The sequence below is a fragment of the Sphaerodactylus townsendi genome, linkage group LG04 (genome assembly GCF_021028975.2).
Source record: "Sphaerodactylus townsendi isolate TG3544 linkage group LG04, MPM_Stown_v2.3, whole genome shotgun sequence".
Taxonomy (NCBI): Eukaryota; Metazoa; Chordata; class Lepidosauria; order Squamata; family Sphaerodactylidae; genus Sphaerodactylus; species Sphaerodactylus townsendi.
Window position 1 is genome coordinate 155,224,774 of NC_059428.1, and position 24,148 is coordinate 155,248,921.

General features: G+C 49.4%; 1 protein-coding gene across 2 annotated transcripts in view; it reads right to left on the minus strand.

Moving 5' to 3' along the window:
* The window catches only part of CPPED1 (calcineurin like phosphoesterase domain containing 1), a 44,894-nt gene extending 21,864 nt beyond the window's left edge, over positions 1–23,030 (minus strand). For both annotated transcript variants that reach the window (XM_048495278.1, XM_048495277.1), the window contains exons 1-2: positions 22,869–23,030; positions 15,387–15,605 (exon numbers count right to left, since the gene is read on the minus strand). In XM_048495278.1, coding sequence (XP_048351235.1) covers positions 15,387–15,605; positions 22,869–22,926 — 277 coding nt within the window. In that variant the 5' untranslated portion in view covers positions 22,927–23,030. The remainder of the gene's footprint in view (positions 1–15,386; positions 15,606–22,868) is intronic.
* Positions 23,031–24,148: the final 1,118 nt, after the last annotated feature.

Sequence of the window (24,148 nt, forward strand, 5' to 3'; positions counted from 1 at the left end):
GCAGGTAGGATAGCCAGGGAGGCCTAAAACGAAGCTCCTCATGCGCCTCTCTCGCAAAGTGAGAACGCTTCCACGGAGTGCCGCAGGGCGGTATCACGGGCCTGGGCAAAAATCCTGAACTGGCCGACATGCTAAAGGGTTTGCCAGGACATCGGATCCTCCGCTCACTAAGCTTGCCACCTCACAGCAAAATTCTCCACCGGCGGGAGGCAGTCTCAGGATGACTGTTTTAACTAAGGTAGATCCTCGACACACTTCCTAAGGGAGTGTAGGTAGCCCGGTGGGGCTTCCAGCAACCCCGGGCTGGAGGGAGGGTCCTCCCCCCAGGAGGAGAAGGCCACCTAAAACCCAGTGCCCGCGCTGCCAGAAAGGTTTCCACTGGAGAAACGCATCGCCCGTCTTGAAACTCCCCGCCTGGCGTCTTCCCAGCCCAGGACCAAGGAGTGGAGAGTACCAGAGCAGACCCAAAACACCAAGGGGCCCTGCCTAAACCACCCCCCTCTCGTGGCATCTCGCTCGCATGCACTCTCAGCCCATCTCCTTTAAGCTCCCCCACGAGGTTCTCGCCGCCTCAACTCCAGTATGACGAGCCCTTCCTTACCGCGACTACTGGGTTGGTGCTGCTAACGTCCTCTGCCGCTGAACAGGGACTGTTCATCGTCCCCGGAGTGATCGACTCCACGCACTAAGGGACCCATCCATCTCCAGGTCTGGACAAACATCCCACAGGAGTTGCCTGTCGGAGCCAGTCAAGGCTCAGTTGGGATCCTCTTGCCCCCATGCGCTGCCCGCTGCCGCACCCAATAAAGGCTACGGTGCCCCAGTAGCCAACAACATGGCGCAGGGCCAGCCTACACCAATTGCCGCGGTGGAGACGGGCCTATCGGGAGCTCCCGCCTACATAATTGGAGAGCTCTATAGAAGGATGTAAGTTCAAGGGCCTGGTGGACACCGGGCGCTGATGTTACTCTCATCAGGGCAGCCGAGGGTCTCACCCAGTGGCCGACCGGTATTTTGCCCGCACATCTGGGGGGTGGGGGGGAGACAAACCGCTAGACGGAGCATCCATCACTCACGGTCAAATAAGTCTAGGCCTCGAAGCGGCAGCTCGGCAACCGCCCCATCATTTTAGACATCCACGCCAATCTCTGGGGAAGGGACCCCATGAGTCAGGGTCAAAACTAATTTGGTCTGGGATGTGGTAAGTACATCACGGATCATTGATCCCAACTGTGACCCTCAGAAGTTCACTCTCTATCTCCGTAAGGAAACTGTTTCCCTCTCCCCTCCTTTTCTCTTTCTGTTTTTCAACCAGTAGAGGCGGGAGGGCCACTTGGCTGACTGGCCCTCCCTGGATTAAAATCTCGGCCCGTCCTGATACCGCAGCACTGTCAGGACAGGCCCCAGCTTAAGGGGTTGCTGCAAACACAGATCCACTCATGATTTGGGTGGGTGGTAAGCTGCCCAGCGCTTCACGGCTGTGCAAGGCCAGGCGTCACGTCCGAAGCCGCCCCTTAAGGAGCGGTCTCAAGGACGGTAATTCCCCAAGATAATTCGATTGGCTAAAATTTTAGCAATTCATCCAGCTTCCTGCATTAGCTACCAAGGTCACGGTAAGTGCAAATCCCTTTGCAAAGAACCCCCCCCCTTTTCTCTTCCTTTGTGTGGGCGGTGAATTTGGCTTCTAATTGCCTGATTGTTTCATTCCTCGGATGCACTCCATCCCCCCCAAAAGGTGCTTCCTAGCCCCCCTTTGTGTTGCTGATTAAGCATGGCATACTCCACAATCCCCCCCCAGGGACCAGCTTCTGTTCCTCTCTCCTCCCTCGAGGGCTCGGACCCTCACCTTGACGCACTCCTGATGACGCTCTTGGAAGCCACTCTCTCATCTCAGTCGCCTACCTCCTGCCCTCCCTGTCAAACAACCAGCAAAGAGGAGTAGGCGTCTCCCAGGGAGGATTGCATCTAGGAGGATTATTGCATTGTGCAACCTTCACAGGCTGCAAAACAAGTCTTCTTCCTTCTTATATATTGGGAATTCTAAACACTAAACTCGGGATCCCGATCTCCCGCTTATCCGCTTTAGAACTGAGCCTCATGGGACTAGACCCCCCCCCTGTAACCTGGGAAAAGGGGTGTGTGTTTCAGTCCCTCTTCCTACAGGTTCCTGTGGACTCCGATTCGCCCAAGTGACAGGGCTAACCCATGGAATGGCAGCCAGGGAGGAAACCAACCCTAATCCTGAGATGGAACGCATCTCTCTAGAGGGATCCTGCCTAGCGATCTCAACAGGAACGCTGTCACAATGCCCAAAGACCCGAATGACCTGGGGAGACGCTGGCATGGTCACCACCAGCTAGGCTCCTAGAGTCGCTGGGCCAGTAAGACCACCCCGAGACACCCGAGAACCTCTGTGTCAGCTCTCTTATGTATCATCACCGGCCAACTCAAGGCCACCGTCCTTTTCCTGCTGTTGCTCCCTCCTGTCACTGTATGCGATCGGCCACCCCCTGACGAAAGGCTTTCACCAGACCCACATCTCGGAGCACCTTGCTGCCGCTGCCAACGTCCCCATCCTTCTGCCTGGGCCAGTACCTAGGAGTCGGGAGCCTGCTAAGCTCCTGCCTGCTCTCTGTCCCAGAAGCGCCCGGAGACTTCCTAGCGGAGTCTGGGCTAAGCCCCTTCATGAATGCCTCATCCATCAGGTACTCTATGAGCGCCGACTGGGGACCTGTCGTCCAATGATGAGCCAGCGTGGGTGTAGTGGGTAAGAGCAGGCGGGCTCTAATCTGGAGAACCGGGTTTGATTCCCCACTCCTCCACCTGAGTGGCGGAGGCTTATCTGGTGAGCCAGATGTGTTTTTGCACTCCTACATCCCTTCTGGGTGACCTTGGGCTAGTCACAGTTCTTGGGAACTCTCTCAGTCCCACCTACCTCACAGAAGGTGTCTGTTGTGGGGAGAGGAAGGGAAAGGAGCTTTGAGACTCCTTGCAGGAGAGAAGGGGGAAGGGGAAGGCCAAAACAAGAGGTCTGTCCGCCTTTACAACCGACACAGCCAGTCACTAGGATAGGAGGATATTTTTAAGCATTGCCAGCCTGTTGAGAAGCGGCCATTGTTTCTCTGCTTTCAACGCAGCATCCGATTAAAGCATAACATCCAGCCCGGGGAAGTGCTAATAAGGTGTCAGGCTCGATAACAATCGCTCATGTTTCCTGTTACCAGACTGTCTCGGCCCGGGCAGCGCGGCTTAAACCTAGCGGGGTTTTCGGCATAATTTCTCCCATCTGGCTCCTGTTCCTTTAACTATAGCTAGCTTTTTATGTCTTTAAAAATATCAATTTGTGTCATTTCTACTGAGCCGTATCATATTCATTATAGTTAGCAAATTGAGGTCTTGGAAGTTATCCTGGCAGGTTCGTGAGCGGCGGGCTCGCCCGGCAAAAAGCTCTGCAGCCAGACGGAAGCTAGAAACACTTGTTTCCCCAGGAAGTCACCTGTGTTAACAGAATGTGGCAATCACCATTAAAGGTATTTGCTCCACTTTGAGGTTTGAACATTGGGAGATGGGCCAGGATCTCAAATCTGAGCTGTCAGCAGAGACAGCTTGCCTTTGCAACCGGCGCTACTTGCAAAATATCCTTTCTAATAAAGATTTAGCTTCTCAGGGAGTGCTAGAGTTCTACTGAACTATGGCCAGTCGTCTTGGGGAATTCCTAGAGCAGTGGTTCTCAACCTGTGGGTCACGACCCCTTTGGGGGTCGAACGACCCTTTCACAGGGGTCGCCTAAGACTCTCTGCATCAGTGTTCTCCATCTGTAAAATGGATAAATGTTAGGGTTGGGGATCACCACAACATGAGGAACTGTATTCAAGGGTCGCGGCATTAGGAAGGTTGAGAACCACTGTCCTAGAGATTCAGGTATAGCCTGAAGAAGAAGAGTTTGGATTTATACCCCACCTTTCTCTCCTATAAGGAGACTCAAGGTGGCTTTTAAGCTCCTTTCCCTTCCTCTCCCCACAACAGACATCTTTTGTGAGGTAGGTGAGGCTGAGAGAGTTCCCAAGAACTGTGACTAGCCCAAGGTCACCCAGCAGGGATGTAGGAGTGTGGAAACACATCTGGTTCACCAGATCAGCCTCCGCCAGAGGAGTGGGAATCAAACCCGGTTCTCCAGATTAGAATCTGCCTGCTCTTAACCACCACACCATGCTGGCTCTCCAAGGAACACAGAGTTTGTGGAAGGGAGAGAGAGGATAGTGGGGACCTGCCAAAACTGCCATTTTCTTGAAGGAACTGATCTCTACAGTAGAACTGTAGTACTTCAAGGAACTGATCTCTATCATCTAGTTCAGGGGTAGGGAACCTGCGGCTCTCCAGATGTTCAGGAACTACAATTCCCATCAGCCCCTCCCAGCATGGCCAATTGGCCATGCTGACAGAGGCTGATGGGAATTGTAGTTCCTGAACATCTGGAGAGCCGCAGGTTCCCTACCCCTGATCTAGTTTATCCTTGTCTTCTGTGGCTGGCGATAGTGCTTCATGGCTAATACCCATCAATCAAGGTCTTTTAAAGGGGAGATCTTAGGAATGGAAACTAGGGCTTCCTCCATGCAAAGCTGGTCTCATACGACTGAGAAGTGCTGTGGTGTGTCTAGACCAGTGATGGCGAACCTTTTCGAGACCGAGTGCCCAAATTGCAACCCAATATTCATCACAAAGTGCCAACCCGGCAATTTAACCTGAATGCTGAGGTTTTAGTTTAGAAAAAAATGGTTATCTCCCTCTTCCTCCGCCCCACCTGTTCAAGCAGGGGCCAGCCTGCTCAAGCCTCCAGCAAGTCCCACGCACACCACTCTGTGCCTCTCTAGCATCTCTGCCACCTTTGCGCCCCCCCCCCCCCCGCATCTGGCAGCAGCCACCCAGAGCACAGGCACCAGGCCTGCCAGCCAAGTCCTCCCTGATCACCGCAGTGCGTGCACGTCGTGCTCAGTGGCCCAGGCCAGCCTAGATATGTGTGTGTGGGGGGGTGATTTTCCTCCCCCACATGACAAACTATGTTTGCGCGTGCCCACAGAGAGGGCTCAGAGTGCCACCTCTGGCACCCGTGCCATAAGTTCGCCATCACTGGTCTAGACAGATCGCTGGACTACCGAAGCTCAGTACTTTCTACACAGCTTGGCTCTCAGACAGAAATAAATCTGCCCCCAAACCCAAGGTCCTTCAGCTGGGGATCGAACACAGATCTAGGGGGGCTGCCCACACCCTTTGCAGAGAATTCACTCACTGGGTGAAAAGTACAGCCCCTTTTCTTTTTGGCAGCCAGTGGATCAGGTTGAATATATAAGCAGAATTATTGTCTTTTACTATTTGGATGGGAGTCCGCCCAGGATATCCAGGCAGAGGCGTAGTGCCAAGGGGGACGGGGTGCACACGATGCACCGGGCGCGCACCCCTGCGGAGGCATTCCGGGGGCGGGATGGGGCATTCTGGCGGGTGGAAGGGGGTTTGGAGGGGCGCAGGGTGCGCACACCCGCCACACTTCCCCCTCGCTCCGTCCCTGTATCCGGGGTTGCTAGGAAGAGGCAAGCAACGGCAAACCACTTCTGAACCCCTCTTGCCTTGAAAACCACGACAGCCTTGAATTGACTCCGACTTAGTGGCTTTTCCCGCCTCCGCCAATTACTGACGAATTGTGAAATATAGCCATTTTAATCTTGCCCGAGCAGTTAACAACCATTTATCAGGCATAATCTCAGCACACCTGCGCACGATCTCGTAGAACCATACTGAGAGCCAATCACTTATCTGTAGAGTCATCTCATGATAAAATTATAATGATGTTTGAAGATAGGGAATGTCACTTCGCCTATAAAAAGTGTCACACGGAAGAGTTACTCAGGGAACTCTTGAGTGGTGTCTTGAAGAAGGTAAGTGAGTTGGGTAGAGGGCTAAACCTAAGCCCTTTACAGCGTTCCAAGTTAGTGGTTTGAAATCTGATCAGCATTAAATCCCGTTCATTCAATCATGCTTGAGAAATGTTAGTAGAGCTGATTGACTGTCAGTGATCTTTAGGGGTTGCTTGAGCACAGGATTGTCTGGAGCCGCCATATGGTTTGCATTGTAGAGTTCTCCTGATGTTTCGCCTGCATCTGTGGCTGGCAGGCGATACATCAGGAGAAAATGCTAACGAGAAAATGAAGCCACACGGGCCCGAAACCACACAACTTCCCTGTGCGATCGGGCCTCGTCGTGAGCCTCTGACTAAATACATTCTGAAAGTTAGTTGGTTGTGGTGGGCTCTTTTCCAAGCTGTTTGGCCATGAAAGTCTAGGTATTAGCAGCAGAGGTATCTTTGCGACATCAGATACAGGACCACAATTGTCTATCAGCCCCGCTAAAGCACGGCCAATTGGTATATTGTTATAATGCTGGCAGGGGCTGATGGGAATTGTAGTCCATAACATCTGGCGTGCCAAAGGTTCGCCACCACGGGTCTAGTAGATCTTGTTCCTAACGTTTCGCCTACATCTGTGGCCGGCATCTTCAGAGGTGTTTCACAGAGAGAAGTCTGTTTCACACTGTGTCTAGTGAGAAGGGAAAGTTTAGTGGGGTACATTTCCTCTGTGATGCACCTCTGAAGATGCCAGCCACGGATGCAGGCGAAACGTTAGGAACAAGATCTACCAGACCACGGCCATGCAGCCTGGAAAACCCACCACAACCAGTTGAATCCGGCCCTGAAAGCCTTCGACAACACATTCTAGGGTTAATTTGCTCTCTTTTCTATTTTTTTATGCTCTTGTCTGAAAAAAAGAGATTGGTGTCTTTTCCCAGTAAAGATGATTAGTTTGCTGGAAGCTTCTGCCTGGTTTGCTGGCGCCTTTCCCGCAGGCCCTTATACGCATTGATCCCTTGAAGTCTCCGACACGGCTCGGCTGGTGAGGATAACATAAGAAACTTCAGCCTCCCAACTTCTTTATTAAAACCTCCCGTTTTTTGACAGCTGAAAAGCAAAATTCTGCCGCTGCATATGGATACAGCATTCACTCTGTCTTCCGGCACATACTTCATCAGAATTAAATCGGCGTTCACTGGATGATTTTCCAGGGGTTGGACTGAGAAGATGGTAAGGAGATTATGAAGTGATGCCTATCATCCGAGTAGAGCTCCCCGCGCAAAAGAACGTAACAGATTCAATTGCATTAGCCGAGCATGGCAAATGTTTTTGGTCCGTGGGTCAGCAGTGAAATCTTCCATGAAGGACAGCAGAAGGGAGAACATCAAAGTGTACCCTGGGAAAAGTCAACCTCTATCTAGCATAAAAAATATTTTGGCACTACTGATCATGCAGTCCAAGATTTTCATAGAATCATAGAGTTGGGAGAGACCTCAAGGGCCATCAGGTCCAATCCCCTGCAACGCAGGAACACACAATCAAAGCACTGCTGACAGATGGCCACCCAGGCTCTGTTTAAAAACCTCCCAAGAAGGAGACTCCACCACACTCCGAGGTGGTGCATTCCACTGACAAACAGCCCTGGCTGTCGGGAAATTTTTCCTGATGGAAATCTCTTTTCCTTCACCTTGAACCCATGACTCCTTTTCTGAGTCTCTGGAGCAGCAGAAAACAAGCTTGCTCCTTCACGAACATGACATCCCTTCCGATATCTAAACATGGCTGTCATGTCACCTCTTCACCTTCTCTTCACCAAACTAAACATCCCCAGCTCCCTAAGTCTCTCCTTGTAGGGCATGGACTCCAGACTTTTGACCACTTTGGTTGCCCTCCTCTGGACCCAAGTTTAAAGCGCTGGAAGTCTTTGGCAAGCGGGCCAGTCATTTTGGACTTCAATCTCACTTGAACCTTGATTGTGCCAAAGCTTTTGCTTTTCTCAGACCCATTTCTAATAAGTATTCCGGATCTAGCCCAACAGTTAGTAACCTATTTATAATTCCGGTTGACCCTAATGGGTATGGGACCAATGCAAGTAAAAAGGGAATTAAGCCAGTAGGATTTAGGCCAGGGGTCGGGAACCTTTGTCACCCAGGGAGCCATTTGGACCCATTTTCCACAGAGGGGAGGGCAACCTTGGTTTCCAGATACTTTGTTGACATTTGAAAATGAGGATAGTTCCTGTATATGGGGCTGGCGGGTTGCCTTTACACTTTCTATAGAGTAGACAGTTGTAGTGTGTTGCTTGTGGAGTCCATGAGGTGCTACAGAGAAAATTGTATTTTATTTGTGTAGAGAACACATTTTGAACATTTTTTGTAAAAGTGGTGCGTGACTCGTGGGTGGATTCTGGCGCACTGGAGGGAGCAGAAGATGTGGAGGGAACCTTTTTTGTAGCCGGATGGCTCAGTGGCGGAAGCTGCATGCCTGCTGTGGCAGTCATTAGGCCACAGTTTGCCTTGGGCAGTTGGGTGAGACTTGGGGACACCAGGACCTCTTGAGTTGTCTGGCACGAGTGCTCCCCTCTTCTTGACTTTCCTGGCACCCACCTTCTCCTCCTCCGCTTTCCTGCACCTCGCCCTTTTCTTTCTCCTGCTTTCTCATGTCCTTCTCCTCTTCGTCTCGGCCACTCAGCACACTGACCTCTTCTCCAAGGCAGCCCTCCACCTTTTTTATTCTCCTCCAGAGCTTGCCAAGTCCCTCTCCACCTCGGCTCCCGTCTGGGTGCTGGGTTCCTCCTCCCAAGCTTCCCTCCCTCCTCCTCAGCCTGCCTGGGTCCAAGGCCAGTTCCAGCGCCTGCTGGTGCCCTCTTATGGCTGTGGCTGTCGTCCCGCTGAGCTGGCGCTGCTCTCCTGCCGCCCACCGCCTCTAGCCGATTCGCCAAGTCTAACGGGCTCCCACACCTTCACGCCGCCGCCAGCTGCCCTGTCTCCTCCCTCTGGTCCCAGCCAGCTGGCTGGGGCCAGGCTCGGTAGCTGCCTGCCGCTCCCTGCTGCTGTCGACCTTAGCAGGAGGAGGGCTGCTGCCAGGCCGCCGCCCCTCCATGGTGCTTCTCTACTCTGCTGGAGCCTTCCGCAGTCGGGGATGATGACCTCGGGTGAGGTCCGGGGAGTGGGAGAGTCCCTGTCTCCCCGACAGCTGTGTTGTGTCCGAGCCACTGTGCAGGGCTGGGAGCCCCGAAATGCTATCGCCATCGGACCTCACCCCTGATTTAGGCGAAGTGTCAACCGCCTACAATCCTTACAAAGTCAAAGGAGCTGGGCGGGGGGGCGGGGGTGTTAGAGGAAGCTTATAGACAGAATGCCATTGTAAAGTAAAGTTTCCCCTTCAGTCATGTCCAACCCTGGGGTACCCCTGCAAGCAGTGATTTCATAGGAAAGCTGCTTTTGTGGGGTAGTTTGCCATTGCTTTCCCCGGCAATTCTTTACCCCCTAGCTATGTGCTAGGTCCGTGGTGGCGAACCTTTGGCACTCCAGATGTTATGGACTACAATTCCCATCAGCCCCTGCCAGCATGGCCAATTGGAATTGTAGTCCATAACATCTGGAGTGCCAAAGGTTCGCCACCACGGTTCTAGGCAGTAGCTAAATGTAGCCAATTGGCCATGCTGGCAAGGGCTGATGGGAATTGTAGTCCATAACATCTGGAGTGCCAAAGGTTCGCCACCACTGTGCAAGGTACTGAGTTGACCATGAGCCAGCTGCCAGGATATCTGACCCACAGGGGGCTCGAACTCCTGACCATGTGAGTGGCAGTGCAAGCACTTAACTACTACGCCACACGGCTCCTAAACGCCATTGTACACAGGGCTAAACCAAGGATGGGGGAGGGTCAGCAAAATTGCCCCCATTTCCCTGTGACATAGGAAGCCGGGCAAAGCAAGTTTTCCGTTCTCACAAGCGGGAGGGATGACATCACCCCACGCTTCCCCCCACCCCACCTTGCTGCAGATTTTATTCATATGCCCGAGAGTGCGAAACACTTTTCACATCTCCAATGCTCCAGTGGCAAAGTGAGAATGTGTCCCCTTCTACGCCTTAACAGACAAGCGACCATCTTTCCCGATTGTCAACAAGTCTGAGGCGCCGCGCTCTAAAGCTGTCTGAGCAGAAGCCCCAGCCTCTGGCATCCATTAGCACATTATAGTGATCCCGTTCTGCTGGTCTTTTTAAAAATTCTCTCCCCCCCCCCCCCTTGGAGAATCCGTCTCGCTCAGCCATTAGTGGCTTCAACAAATCGTTCACCTGGCGATAAATGAACACGGCCATGGCATGCACTTGTATTCATACTTAAATCTGCCAGTCCATAAAGCCGGGGCAATTTGTAAAAAATAATGAAGTGCCTGTCCTAAAGGGCATGCCTTGCGCCAGGGCTTCCAAGACAACATCTATGCTGGGAGGCAGACGGCATGCTGACAGCACATCAGAACCGTCCTGTGCCAGTTAGCAGGCGATGCTCTCACGCACGTAATGTGAGCTGGGGGTGGGGGTCTTTTCAGCGGTGGTACCCCATTTATGGCATATCTACCAAGACTGATTCAAGGGTGCCTATGCCCCCGTTGAAATCCTCTTTATTCTCCACAGATGTCAGCATAAAGACGACTAAGAGAAATAGAAGGGCCTCCCTAATCACAGGAGATTAAAAAAAAAATAATGCCATGGCCAATGGTACAAAATGAGGTTTATATATATGTAAGGAGAAGAAGAAGAGTTGGATTTATAACCCCCCTTTCTCTCCTGCAAGGAGACTCAAAGGGGCTTACAAACTCCTTTCCCTTCTCCCCACCCACAACAACCACCCTGTGCGGTAGGTGGGGCTGAGAGAGCTCTGAAGAACTGTGACTAGCCCAAGGTCACCCAGCTGGTGTGTGTTGGAGTGTACAGGCTAATCTGAATTCCCCAGATAAGCCTCCACAGCTCAGGTGGCAGAGCTGGGAATCAAACCCGGTTCCTCCAGATTACAGTACACCTGCTCTTAACCACTACACCACTGCTGCTATATAATATTAATACTCTGTTAAAATTCTCTAGGCGTTTCTCCCAAGAGGCTTCTTCAAGAGAATCTGTTAATCTTTTGGTGGTGTAAGATTTGTAGCCAGCTTTGAAAACTTTTTTTTAAGTGGAGTAAAATTCTTAAATAGAAATTTAAAAACCACACAGCCTCTGTTGCTCATTAGACTGCCAGCAAAAGACCCTGTGTTCCATAGCAGAAAGCCTGTTTGGCGTATACAAGGTTCCTGGCACGCCCAGTAAGAAGAATTTAAGATGCAAGTGTTGGGAAAAATGCAGCTGCAGCTTACAAACACCTTGCGAGGCAGGTGGGGCTGAGAGAGTTCTGGGAGAACTGTGACTAGCCCAAGGTCACCCGGCAAGCTTCATGTACAGGAGTGGGGGACTCTCGAAATTTTGTTGGTCTCAAATCTTGTTGGTCTCAAAGGTGCTCCTGGGCTCAAATATTCTACTGCAGACCAACACAGTTACCAACGGCATTTCTAGGAAAAATAAAGCCCGGGACAAAATCTGAGTTTTCCTCCCCCCCTTTCCCCCGGAGCTCTCCCCCCATCCCAATTTCACAGAGGAGTGCCCAGATCTACTGCCCAGAGCCAGCAAACATGGCCCGGGCCCAGTGTGCCCCCGCGTGATTAGATGGCATGCGCCCGGGGACATGTGGCACCCCATGTCCCTCTGTCAGATACGCCCCTGCAGCCACCCACCCCAAATTCCTGCAATCCCACCCCCAAATCTACTACCTCCTTTCTCCAGCAAGCACGTGGAAGAGTTGGACCTGCTGTACGGGAGCTCACCTACTCAAGTCACAAAAGGGTTGGAAACTAGGAGGGTTCAGGCAGGACATCTGCCTCGACAGTCACAAGCTACAGTCTAAACCTAGCACTGTCAAAGCTGGCACTGCCAGTTTTGTGGCGAGAAAACAATAATTTACTGGGGGCAGGAACACCCCAGTATTTCTAGCAACACTCATGACTGCCAACCATCTCCTGCGAAATGCTCAATTAAGCTTCCACAATAGCAGACTTTTAACTATTCTCGGTCGACGTGGCCGCACGCGCGCCGCAGAAATCAAGACGCAAACTTCTCACCCTAATAGCAATAATAATCCAAGGACAGGCCACTTTTAATCACCGTTTTTACTGACGCACCCGGTGCCTCTGATTACTCAGCGCCTTTAATGGCTCGTAATGGGTGGCAAACGCTGCAGCTTGATTGCATCCCAGTTTAGCTGATAAGGATGCTATTTATCGGGCCGGAGCTGCTGGAAGCCCAAGACTTTGCCATGTTCTAAGGCCCTGACATCAGAGCAGCTGTGCTTTGGAGCTTGCTTTGCGGCATCCATTCTGGATTCAAATAGGCAAGTGTGTGTGTGTGTGTATCCTCTATATATACACACACACACACTACTGCAGACCAACACAGCTCCCAGAGGCGTATATGTTGGGGGGCACAGCGCCTGGGAGGCTCCCGAGTACGGCAGCCATTCTGCTTGGAAACGGGTCTCACAGCGCCCGGGAGGCTCTCGAGTACGGCAGCACCTTGCTTGGAAAAGGACCCCCCAACACCCAGGGGGGTGCCCGAGTACAGCAATAGACTGCTTGGAAAAAGGCCTCTCACCTGCAACTGACCTCTCCTTCCAAAGGTGGTTTCGAAGAAACCTGCTGACATTGCAGACTCTCTGGCTCCAATGTGTGCACGTGAAAATGCCAATTCTCCTGCTCAAATCCCCCTGTGCTCTTTGCCCCATCCATTGTGTTGTGCTTCCCCCCTGTTTGTTTTTCCACCTGTAACTGTCAATAAAAGGGCTGGGGAGAAGACACTACGGCAGAGTTGCCCGCTGGCTTCTCTCACTCGCCAAAACAACATGCTGCCTCTATTGCTGTAAGACAACACGTATATATACCCTGTTTCCCCGAATCTAAGACAGTGCCTTATATTAATTTTTGCTCCCCAAGATGCGCTGTGTCTGATTTGCAGGGGATGTCTTATTTTTCCGCTCCACAGCTGCATGCTCTGGTGTTCTGTTTGACGGACATGCTTCCAAACAAAAACTTTGCTACGTCTTCCTTTCGGGGGATGCTTTATATTTAGCTTAACCCTTTAACCTCCAGTAGGTTTTGCTGTCATGGAGCTCTTCAGCGCTGCCACTGATGGGCTTGCAGTGGCAGCTGACCCAGCTGGTGAATCATCCTTCTCAGCAGCTCCTTAGGATGATTCCCAGATGCTCCCAGATGCATGCCCACTGAGGCCCCTTCCGCACGTGCAGAATAATGCACTTTCAATCCACTTTCAATGCGCTTTGCAGCTGGATTTGACTGTGCGGAAGTGCAAAATCCGCTTGCAAACCGTTGTGAAAGTGGATTGAAAGTGCATTATTCTGCACCTGCGGAAGGGGCCTGACTTAGTTCCCACCAATGAGGGGCAGCTTTGAGTTCTGGATGCAAAGTGCGGGAACAAGTAGAGAGATGGAAATAACAGTGTTAACAGATGCCTCTCAGTTTCCACTTTAATTTAGGTCATTTTCTTCACTGCAATCAGTGGCTGGATTATTTCTGCACCCTCTCTTTTGCTCCTTTCTAATTTTGGAAAGCCCTTGAGAAAAGAGCAGCATTTAAAACAAGTGTTAAGTACTGAAAAAAAATAAGACTGAAAACATAATGAGTAAACCCCAAAAGTTACAAATAACCAACCCCACCGGGGTGTTGTGTGGTTTCGGGGCTGTATGGCTGTGTTCTAGTAGCATTTTCTCCTGACCTTTCGCCTGCATCTGTGGCTGGCCTCTCTTCAGAGGATTCTCTGAAGAGGATGTTGCATTATATGCAACAAGGCCTTGTAGCTAAAATAGAATTATGTATATGCAGCAGCAGCCACGAGTGCAAAATTAACCACAGGACATTAAGTGGCAATGCATGGGGACAGATAGAAGAAGAAGAGGACTTTGGGTTTATATCCCCCTTTTCTCTCCTGAAAGGAGACTCAAGGTGGCTTACAAGCTCCTTTCCCTCCCTGTCTCCACACAATAGACACCTTGTGAGGCAGGTGGGGCTGAGAGAGTTCAGAGAGAACTGTGGCTAGCCCGAGGTCACCCAGCAGGAATGTAGGAGTGTGGAAACACATCTGGTTCACCAGATAAGCTTCTGCCATTCTGATGGAGGAGTGGGGAATCAAACCCGGTTCTCTAGAAAAGAATCCACCTGCCCTTAACCACTACACCACGCTGGCTCTCATAGGGGAATTACCTGCAACAGAGGCATACTGCAGCCTTTGAAATCATTGGGAATAATTCCAGTGGCATAATTCTATGGAACAGTGGAATATTATATGAATTGGATGGTATGCATAAAACCAAACAGGAAGAGAGGGCTCTCAGTTAACCTGTCTCGGCAGAAACTTATGCTGAGACACACTCGCATTTCCTCTTTAAATACAGGTTCAAATGATCTGGAGGAGGAAGGCCTCCAAGACCTGTGCCTAAATGAAATTGTTGCGGACAATTGACTTGTTTTGGTTTTACAGTCCAAGAAGAGGAGGAAGTTAATATATTTGGACTGTATGATGCGTTAAGGGCTCACATTCCCCAGCTTCTACATCCTTAATGGTTCTTTGTATGTCTGACTGTATGTTTAATTGTAGGTGAATATGTTAAGTGCGTGTGTTTGGTAACAAGCATTTGGTATACTGCTGCATTCATGTCTTTGTACTTTTTGTCTCTGGCCAGCTGAAATGCTGCATTTTGTGTGAGTTTCAGAGGGTGGCCCGTGGCCGGGGTGGGTCAGTAGCACCACCTATTAGGCATTAGAGTAAATAGCAGTAGTCTGTCAGGTATAGTTATAAGAAGAAGAAGAGTTTGGATTTATATCCCCCCTTTCTCTCCTGCAGGAGACTCAAAGGGGCTTACAATCTCCTTGCCCTTCCCCCCTCACAACAAACACCCTGTGAGGTAGGTGGGGCTGAGAGCTCCGAGAAGCTGTGACTAGCCCAAGGTCACCCAGCTGGCGTGTGTGGGAGTGTCCAGGATAATCTGAATTCCCCAGATAAGCCTCCACAGCTCAGGTGGCAGAGCTGGGAATCAAACCCGGTTCCTCCAGATTAGATACACGAGCTCTTAACCTCCTACGCCACTGCTGCTCCTATCAGAGATCCTTGGATCAGAGGGAGGCACAGAGAGATCAGAGTGGATGTTTGGAAATCACACTAGCACAATGAGCGCACTGCACGCTTTATATCGAGGCTTGTGTGTTAGCGGGATATATTTTGGTATTTTAGGGTATCAACAGTCACCCAGCAAGCAAAGCGAAATGAAAGGCAGATTATTTTGGAGGACTCCCAACAAGACAACCCTACACAAACATGCTTGGGAGGCTGCATACTCTCCAGAGCTTTCCAGCCCTGTGGTAGCCCCTAAGGGTCCGCCTGATTACCTGGCATGCCATGCACGAGATCTCCACAGATCACAAAGAACTTAGGCTTCGGATCCAGCTGGTTGACGGCCTGTACTGCTTGCTGCGTGAGCTTCAGCTCTTGGTCCCATTCGTCCCCTCCGCTGTCACAGTCGCCGATGGCGTAGGCCTTCATCAGCCCGAACTGAGGGTCCGCTCCCTGGATGAAGTAGAAAGGGGCCTTCCATTCCTTCTCCACGTCTAAAAGGGACAGGGAGGAAAGAAGAAGGAACACTCGCCTTAAGCGACTTTCAAAGGGAGCAGCGTCCGTATCACCATGAAAACTGTTTCAGGTTGGTGTCCATGTCAATCTGTGGTGTGGTGGAAGGAGGGGCCGAAGCCACAGCTGATTTATGGTGACCCCGGAGGGTTTCCAAGAGACGTTCAGAGGTGGTTTGTCCTTGCCTGCCTCCAAGTGGGCTGAGAGTGTTCAGGGAGGACTGTGACTGACCCATGCATAGAAGAGGGGAATCGAACCCATTTCTCCAGATAAGAGTCTGCCGCTTTGAACCGCTACAGCATGGTGCAGTGGTTAAGAGCAGGTGGATTCAAATCTGGAGATCCGGGTTTGACTCCCCACTCCTCCACCTGAGCAGCAGAGGCTTATCTGGTGAACCAGATGTGTTCCCGCACTCCTACGTTCCGGCTGGGTGACCCTGGGCGAGTCACAGTTCATTCAGGACTCTCTCAGCCCCACCTGCCTCACCAGGTGTCTGTTGTGGGGAGAGGAAGGGAAAGGAGCTTGTTAGCCACCTTGAGTCTCCTTACAGGAGAGAAAGGTGGGGTAGAAATCCAAACTAGCCCACTACACCACGCTTGCAGACTATGTTTATGGGACGGTTTGCCAGTGCCTCCCCCAATCATCTAGAACAGGGGTAGGGAACCTTTAACACTCAAAGAGCCATTTGGACCCGTTTTCCATGGGAAAAGAAAACACTTGGAGCCACAAATAATTTGTGACATTTAAAATAAAGATAACACTGTATATATTGGGGTTTTTTTTACCTTTTACTCCTGCAGGGCAGGCAAGGATGGGGCCAGCGGCTCGGCCTCGCTGGCCACCGGGAAAGCCACCACTCGGGCCCAACGGGCAGGCGAGAGGGGAAGCTCATGCACCTGCCCAGCCTGGGCTATGCGGACAGTTGGTGCACCCACCCTGCTGCCTGCAGGGCGGGCAAGGATGGGGCCAGCGGCTCAGCTCGTGGAGCTGCAGTGCAAGGGCAGAAGAGCCGCATGCGGCTCTTGAGCCGCAGGTTCCCTACCCCTGATCTAGAAGAAGAAGAAGACTTTATCTACACTTTGCCCCCAACAAGCTGGGCACTCATTTTACCAAACCCAGAAGGATGGAAGGCTGAATCCATCGGCTACCTGAAAGCCAGCTACCTGAAATGGACTTCCGTTGGGACTGAACTCAGGTCATGAGCAGAGCTTCAATTGCAGTGCTGCCGTTTATCATGCTCCATCACGGGGCTCCTATTTTCTTTTTAATGTAATACAAATGTACTTGTGACAATGAACTGTGTTTTCCTGTCTACGCGGAACGTTTTTTTTCAGTTGACTTCGGGCAAAACTCGCTCCGCTTCTTTGATAAGAGATAATGAGTTCACACTGGAACCTTGTGACAATGAGTTTGTTGTTGTTGCTTTCAATGAGTCTATGGGATAACCTAAATGGGGGGGGGGGTATTTGTACTACTGCATTGCAGCAGCTGTCAATAGCCACCTCGAACGGTCGCGAAGCGGGTTTTAGGATGCTGCTTGTCGATCTCGCGTTGAAATGATTTATTAGTCATCCTGAAAGGGAGCTTTTGCATTGAGTTTTGTTCAGTAACATTTACACTGTATCTGGACATTCCTTGTGATAACATTTCAGTGTAGACTTTGTGTAACTAGGTGACTCCATCTGTCACCAGATTTTTTTTTTCTTCTTGTGGAATGGAAGGGACTCTGTTCCAAACTAACAAGACCATCTGCAGCCACTCGGTTGCCAAAACGAAAGTGGCACTATCTCTCGCACGTACTCTGGACCAGGGAAGATCTGGCTTTGTTTGGAGAGATAAAATATTTTCCCCTTGGAAACCAAGAGGGAAGACATCTGCAAGGATTTGCGGAGCGCTGTTCTCTGGAACCTCAAATTTGGAATGCGTGAACCATCCAAAAAAGCCTGCAATTTTAGCTCTGGCTTCTGCCACAAAGACTGGAAGGTACACAAAAACCACGCCCTTCCCTATAGCTTGTTGCTGTCACAGAAGTCCCTTGACAGCGCTGCCTTGGCTTTTGTGATCCGTGTCTAGAATCCAGTGGTGAACGTAAAAGGCTACCTCGCTTCAAGGATGTCAGAAATGTATACTTGCCCCACCCTCCAGCGGGGTGTAGTGTTTAAGAGCAGGTGCAGTCTAATCTGGAGATCCGGGTTTGATTCCCCGCTCTGCCACTTGAGCTGTGGGGGCTTATCTGGGGAACCGGATTAGCTTGTGCACTCCAACACATGCCGGCTGGATGACCTTGGGTTAGTCACGGTTCTTCGGACCTCTCTCAGCCCCACCCACCTCACAGGGTGTTTGTTGTGAGGGGGGAAGGGAAAGGAGATTGTAAGTGAGTCTCCTTACAGGAGAGAAAGGGGGGATTTAAATCCAACTCTTCTTCTTCCATTTTTGTCCATGCAACAACCTTGTAAGGTAGGGTAGGCCGAGACTGGGACTTGTGCAAGTCACCCAGAAAGTTTTAATGGCTGAGGAAAGTCAGATTTCCACGGGTCTAGCTTAATAATTAAACCAGCACTCGTGGTTTTTGTTTAATTATCTTTAATTAACCTTATCTTTTGGTTTTAGTTTCAGGTCATTGGCTTGTGAGCAGTATTAGGATGAGGCAAATGTTCCTGGCGGTTTTATGTTTTCATTTCCCCCCCTTTTCCGCTGGGTGACGTCTTTGCGAAGGCATTAATCCTAGTCACAGTTTAGCGATCAGGATTTATGTTTTGAACACACATTTATCTTGTTTTCTGTTTTTATTACCACTTTGTAGCATGGTGTACCGTGTACAGTTTGTTGCAGCCTGGTAGAGTAGCTGTTTTCTTCTGAATTTCGGCTAATTGAAATCATTCTCCCTCCTGTTTAGAAACGCCAAGTCTAATAATTAAACCGTACTATCTCTTTCGGTGCTCAAAGACCACTCGCCAGGCTTAAAATTTCCTTCCTCCCTAGATTTAACCCTCTGAGCCCAAGGAAATTCCGGAAGGCGGTGCAGGCCATCTTCTATTTCATAGAATCATAGAATCGTAGAGTTGGAAGAGACCCCAAAAAGGGCCATCAAGTCCAACCCCCTGCCATGCAGGAACACACAGTCAAAGCACTCCTGACAGATGGCCATTCAGCCTCTCTTTAAAAAACCTCCACAGAAGGAGACTCCACCACACTCCAAGGGAGTGCATTCCACTGTCGAATAGCCCTGGCCATCAGGCAGTTTTTTCCTGATGTGTAGGTGGAATCTTTTTTCCTTCCCCTTGAACCCATGACTCCTGGTCTTAGTCTCTGGAGCAGCAAAAAACAAGCTTGCTCCCTCACCAATACGACATCCCTTCAAATATCTAAACAGGGCTATCATGTCACCTCTTAAGAGTTTTCCCTGGTAATCCCTTCAAATATCATTCCTTCTCCTGGGCCTTCAGTATTAAGTCTCCTTCAAACATTGGTTCAGGCTGCGGCCTAGCTAAAATGGAATGTTCCCTGGTTGGAGCTCAAGAGGACCAGGTGTGAGGAATCTTCCATCACCCAGTCAGCTTCCAAGGAAAGGGAGAAAAGTCCTTGTGGAGAGGGGGTGGTCTTAGTGGCAGGTGGTCCAGTCACGATTACCTGGCATCACCAACCAGGCATGTGATTGGCTAACCAGCCTGGGCTTATGGACATTTACCTCAGTCCAGCTGAACCTGTCTTGTGGGTGAGTCTTGCCGACTGGGAACCTGATGGATACACCTTTTGACGGCTGAAGGAACTTAGCTTGTGCGGTAACATCTTGCATTTGAACCCTGTGTAGTCTTTTTTAAATTGGTGCTTTTTATTTTCTTTCCTCGCTGTTCTTTCATTTGTTTTCCTGAGGAGTTTTATCATTTGTTCTCTTAACCGGCCTTAGCAAGAGTGCTCTTAGACTAGGCTCTCTTGACACGTACCATAATCTCTTTCAAGTCACGGAACAGATAAAAGTAAAATAAAATAAATGTAGATAAAATTGGCAGGTTTTTGGGAGGCCATTTTATGTTCTAGCTGCTTTTCTGCTAACAGATACTGGCTTAAAACAGTAAAATTGTGAAGGCGTTGATATTTCTGCCCCACAAAGTGTAGCCAGGGTAGAATTCCCCCTCAGGAAAAACTTAAGGGGGAATCCCTCACAACCTCCACGGCTTTATCAGGTATTTGTCGCCCTTGAATAAGTGCATACAGGTAACATGCTTTTCGCAGGGCCAAGAAAGGACCAGCTGTCTCTGCAGTCAAGACTCCCCATGTATCTGCTGAGGTTATCTCAAGGTCCTTGGAAGCAGGAGAATGCATACCTTGTCATGATTTATTAAATCTCAGATCAGCTCCCTGCTTAATAATAAATCTAAAGCAACTCTTCTGCATTTCCTGAAACCATAAAATTTGCAAGGAAGGGTCTTGTGTGGTGTGGGCTATCAGACGAGGAGATTTCAGTTCAAATCTGAACTCATGCACAGAGCTGGATAATCTTGTTCCTTTACCTATCTCACAGAGCTATTGTGACGATAAAATCAGGGAGGTGGTTTTTAGAGGGTGTGTGTGTGTATTAGACCAGTTCTTCCTAATACCTTGCTTAATAATAAACCTAGGTTTTGTCAGTGTGGGTGATTTGAAGTGAAGTTGCGATCAGCATCTCACTCTAGGACTGGGGAGGCCTGGCTGAAGCCCTGGCTAAGAAATTCACTGGCTGCTCCAGGCCATTTCTTTGCACAGCCCACCTCACAGGGCTGTTGTGAAGATAATAAAGATGCCAAGCTGACAATGGAAGGCTTGTTTAATAAGAAATACTTTTCTGCAGATTTTGGCTGTCATTGTATGGCCTGTGGAATCATCACCTGAAGACATTTGGCACAGCAGTTTTGGGAACAAGCGTTTTCTGTAATGAGTTGAAGTAGCTGAACATGCCTCCACTGTACCAGAGCAAGCTCAACAGATAACAAGATTTTTTAACAGACACTCTAAAGCAGGGGTCCCCAAACTTTTTAAACAGGGGGCCAGTTCACTGTCCCTCAGACTGTTGGAGGGGCGGACTAAAAAATTTTATGAACAAATTCCTATGCACAAATGATTGTAAAATGTTTGATTTCACCTTTCAGCCTTTCTGTCATGGTCTATTTTTAGAACAGTGACCAAAGTATGTCAAGTACAGGGTGGGCTCCAAATATTGTTGGGGAGGCTGTGGAATACCTTCCCCTGTAAAAAAAAAAAAAAGCAGAACTTTCCCATTGAAACATTCCATCTAACCCAGGATCAGGTATCTTCCTGGGTTCTTTCCTCCCTAGCAGCCAGCGAGTGATTCACCAGCCTGGCTGATGCCAATGGGAGTGAGGCGAAACAGAAAGCCTGAGAGCAACACATGGAGTAGCCGAGAGGGAAGGGCGGAGCAGGCGTTGCCACATGTAAGGTTTCCAACTCTGGGTCAGAAAATGCATGGAGATTTGGGGGTGCCATCATGTAACTGCAATCAACGGCCGTTGGGGCCAGTTCCTCCTCTCCCTCGACCCCCACTGCACATGAATGGAGCCATCGCCGCCATGCCTGGTGGGCCGGATAAATGCCTTCAGGGGGCCATATTTGGCCCCCGGGCCGTAGTTTGGGGACCCTTCTCTAAAGGTACGCTGATTTTTCTTTGGTAAAGGATCTTTCAATTTTCTTAACATAATACTAGTGGTTTGGCAGTAACCGACTACAATTAAAAACATATTTCAATGACTACAAATCATGTAGAATGTGTATTTTGAAAATAGTAGAACACAAAACATTATTTGCTATGGCACAACCATAGAAATTGACTTCATATATTACTGGAGGACCAGTCAAATCCAGTAATGTAAAACTACATTAGTTTCTGATTCCAGGAAGAGTTTTCTCTATCTGCGGCTGTGCTTCAACTCGCCTATTTTTTTCCCCTTTTATTTACTTGTATTTTACTTTATTTTATTTACTTGTATTTTACATGTGTTTAAATTGATTGTATTGCTTGTTTGGAGTTAGTTAAAGTTAGTTAGATGATTTGCCTTTCTGGTTTGTTTGTAGATGAGATGGAGTTAGATGATTTGCCTTTCTGGTTTGTTTGTAGATAAGATCGGCTACATTCATTTCTAAAATCTGTTGAACAAATTATTGAATAGACTGCTATCTTTGGAAATGAATGAATATATGGAGCTGCCTTTCTCTGCTACCAGAACTTTCAACCTTCAGTCTTCACTACATCATTGCAATAAAGAAATAAAAACACCATATACCATTCTCAATAAATTCCATAAACAAAAAATTCACATACGTTAACGCCTGAGATTACTTATTTCTAACCTCAGAATTGGCCGCAAACCACAAAAGATTCGTTTTTGGTCGCTGCTGCTTAAAAAAGTTCTGCATTTACATGAAAATATCATGCATGAGTCTTTCCCCCCTGTAATGCAATGTTGTAGTGGAGACTGAGGGACCAGTCCCCCATAACTATACATTGCGCTGACACTTTATAGACAGTATATATTATTGTCAAATATATGTATGTATGTAGATTTTTACTTTCTCTGGGTGCTCTCTTTCTTTGGGCTTTCTGTATTTCATTGGAGCCACAGCATGATTATTTCTTATCCTAGACTATTTTTTTTAATTCCTTCAGTATTATTGACAATTAACACAGATCCATCTTGGAAAAAAAATTTATTGTCAAATATACTGAGAGTTTTGGAGATCTTCAGTCTTGCGCCTGCCAGCTTTTCCCTGTGCAAACTGCCTTGAGCTTTGCTTCTGTTGCACAAACTCCCCAAGTAGGTCAATATGGTGAACTCCAGGTGGCAGCTGGAGGTTATGAAAGATATCGAGAGTTTTGGGAGATCTTCAGCCTCGCCAGCAAACTGCCCGACTTTCGCTACCTGCAGTTTGACAACCTGAGATCCTTCCCTCCTCAAACTGCTCCCCCCCCCCCCAAATCTTCAAGGGATCGCAAGAGGGTCACCCCGGGCCAAAAACCTTCCACCCAGGACTGCAAAATAATAGTCACCAAAAAAACAGTGCATCGTTTTAACGTTTGAAAACCGTGCATTTTTGCCATTGCCATTCCCCCCCATTGGTGCGCCGCCTATTCTGGTCCCCCATAGGCCCCCGGTCCGCGCGGATAAGAAGCCGGGCGGAACCGATCCTCCCCGCAGGAACGTTCCGCCCGCTCTGCCTGTCCCTCTCCTGACTCTTAGCCGCCCTCCGTGTACCTTCGCGGAAAACGCTCAAGGTCCTGCCTCGGGCCTTCTGGAAGACCTCCTCGGCCATGGGGACTTTGCTTTAAGCCGGACAACCGGAGCCGCACGAGCGGGAATGTTATTTCCCTGCAAGTGGAGGCGGATCCTGCAAAACCTGAGCCACGCCTGCTTTGGGGCACGGGCGGGGCTTGGTGCCAAGGAGGCCGGCCTTGGGCAAAGGGGGCGTGGGGGTATTCTGCTAGCCTAAAATGCACGAGGGAGAGAAAAAAAACACACCTTATTTTTCAAAAGTAACGCTTCTGAACTGGAAACGTGCCGAGGTGGCGCTTTTTAAACCGTGTTTTTAGACGTCCGTTGTGCAGGGGATCAGAGAAGTCGCCACGAGGCTGGGAATGGCACAGCATTGGACACCGAGGAGGGAGCACTGGGCTAAACTTCTCTCTCCCAGGGTTTTATTAGACATGTGCTGACAACACCTTCTGGGAATATGAGGAGCATTGTTTTAGACTACTGCCTTTGTATGCCTTCCAATGAAAAATTTATTTATTTATTTAGTGTTTAGATTTGCACAACAACATCAACACATATACAGTTTATAACAAAAGATCACAATAGTGACCACATAAACAATTATTACATTTACTCAAATCCATTAAAATCCATTAAAACAGCGGTCAATACAATAATAACAAGCGTCCCAGAACCCAATTTATTAAAAAGCCTCCCCACGTTTATATTATTATTTTTTAAATTTCACAGACTGCCCATCCCCAAAGGGCTCTGGGCGGTGTACAGTAAAAACAATGCACAATAAGATACAAATTATAAGCATCAAAGTATTGTCGAAGGCTTTCACGGCCGGATTCAACTGGTTCTGGAGGGTTTTCTGGGCTGTGTGGCCGTGGTCTGGTGGATTTTGTTCCTAACTTCCCTTCTCAGACACAGTGTGAAACAGACTTTTCTCTGTGATACACCTCTGAAGATGCCAGCCACAGATGCAGGCGAAACGTTAGTGACAAGGTCCACCAGACCACGGCCACGCAGCCCAGAAAACCCTCCAGAACCAGTATAAGCATCAAACATTAAAACCCTTAAAATCACAACAGCAGCATTATCATAAAGCCCATATTGATAGGTGGCATCCGATCCTAAAGCCGGGAGGGGACAGACCGATACGGGAAGGGTGATATCCGAGTGAGTAAACTTAATGATGTGTGTCCGTGCTATATAGAGCCATAAACATGTGATGGGCAACTGAACCACAGGACCTTCAACCTTTTGTCACAAAGAGC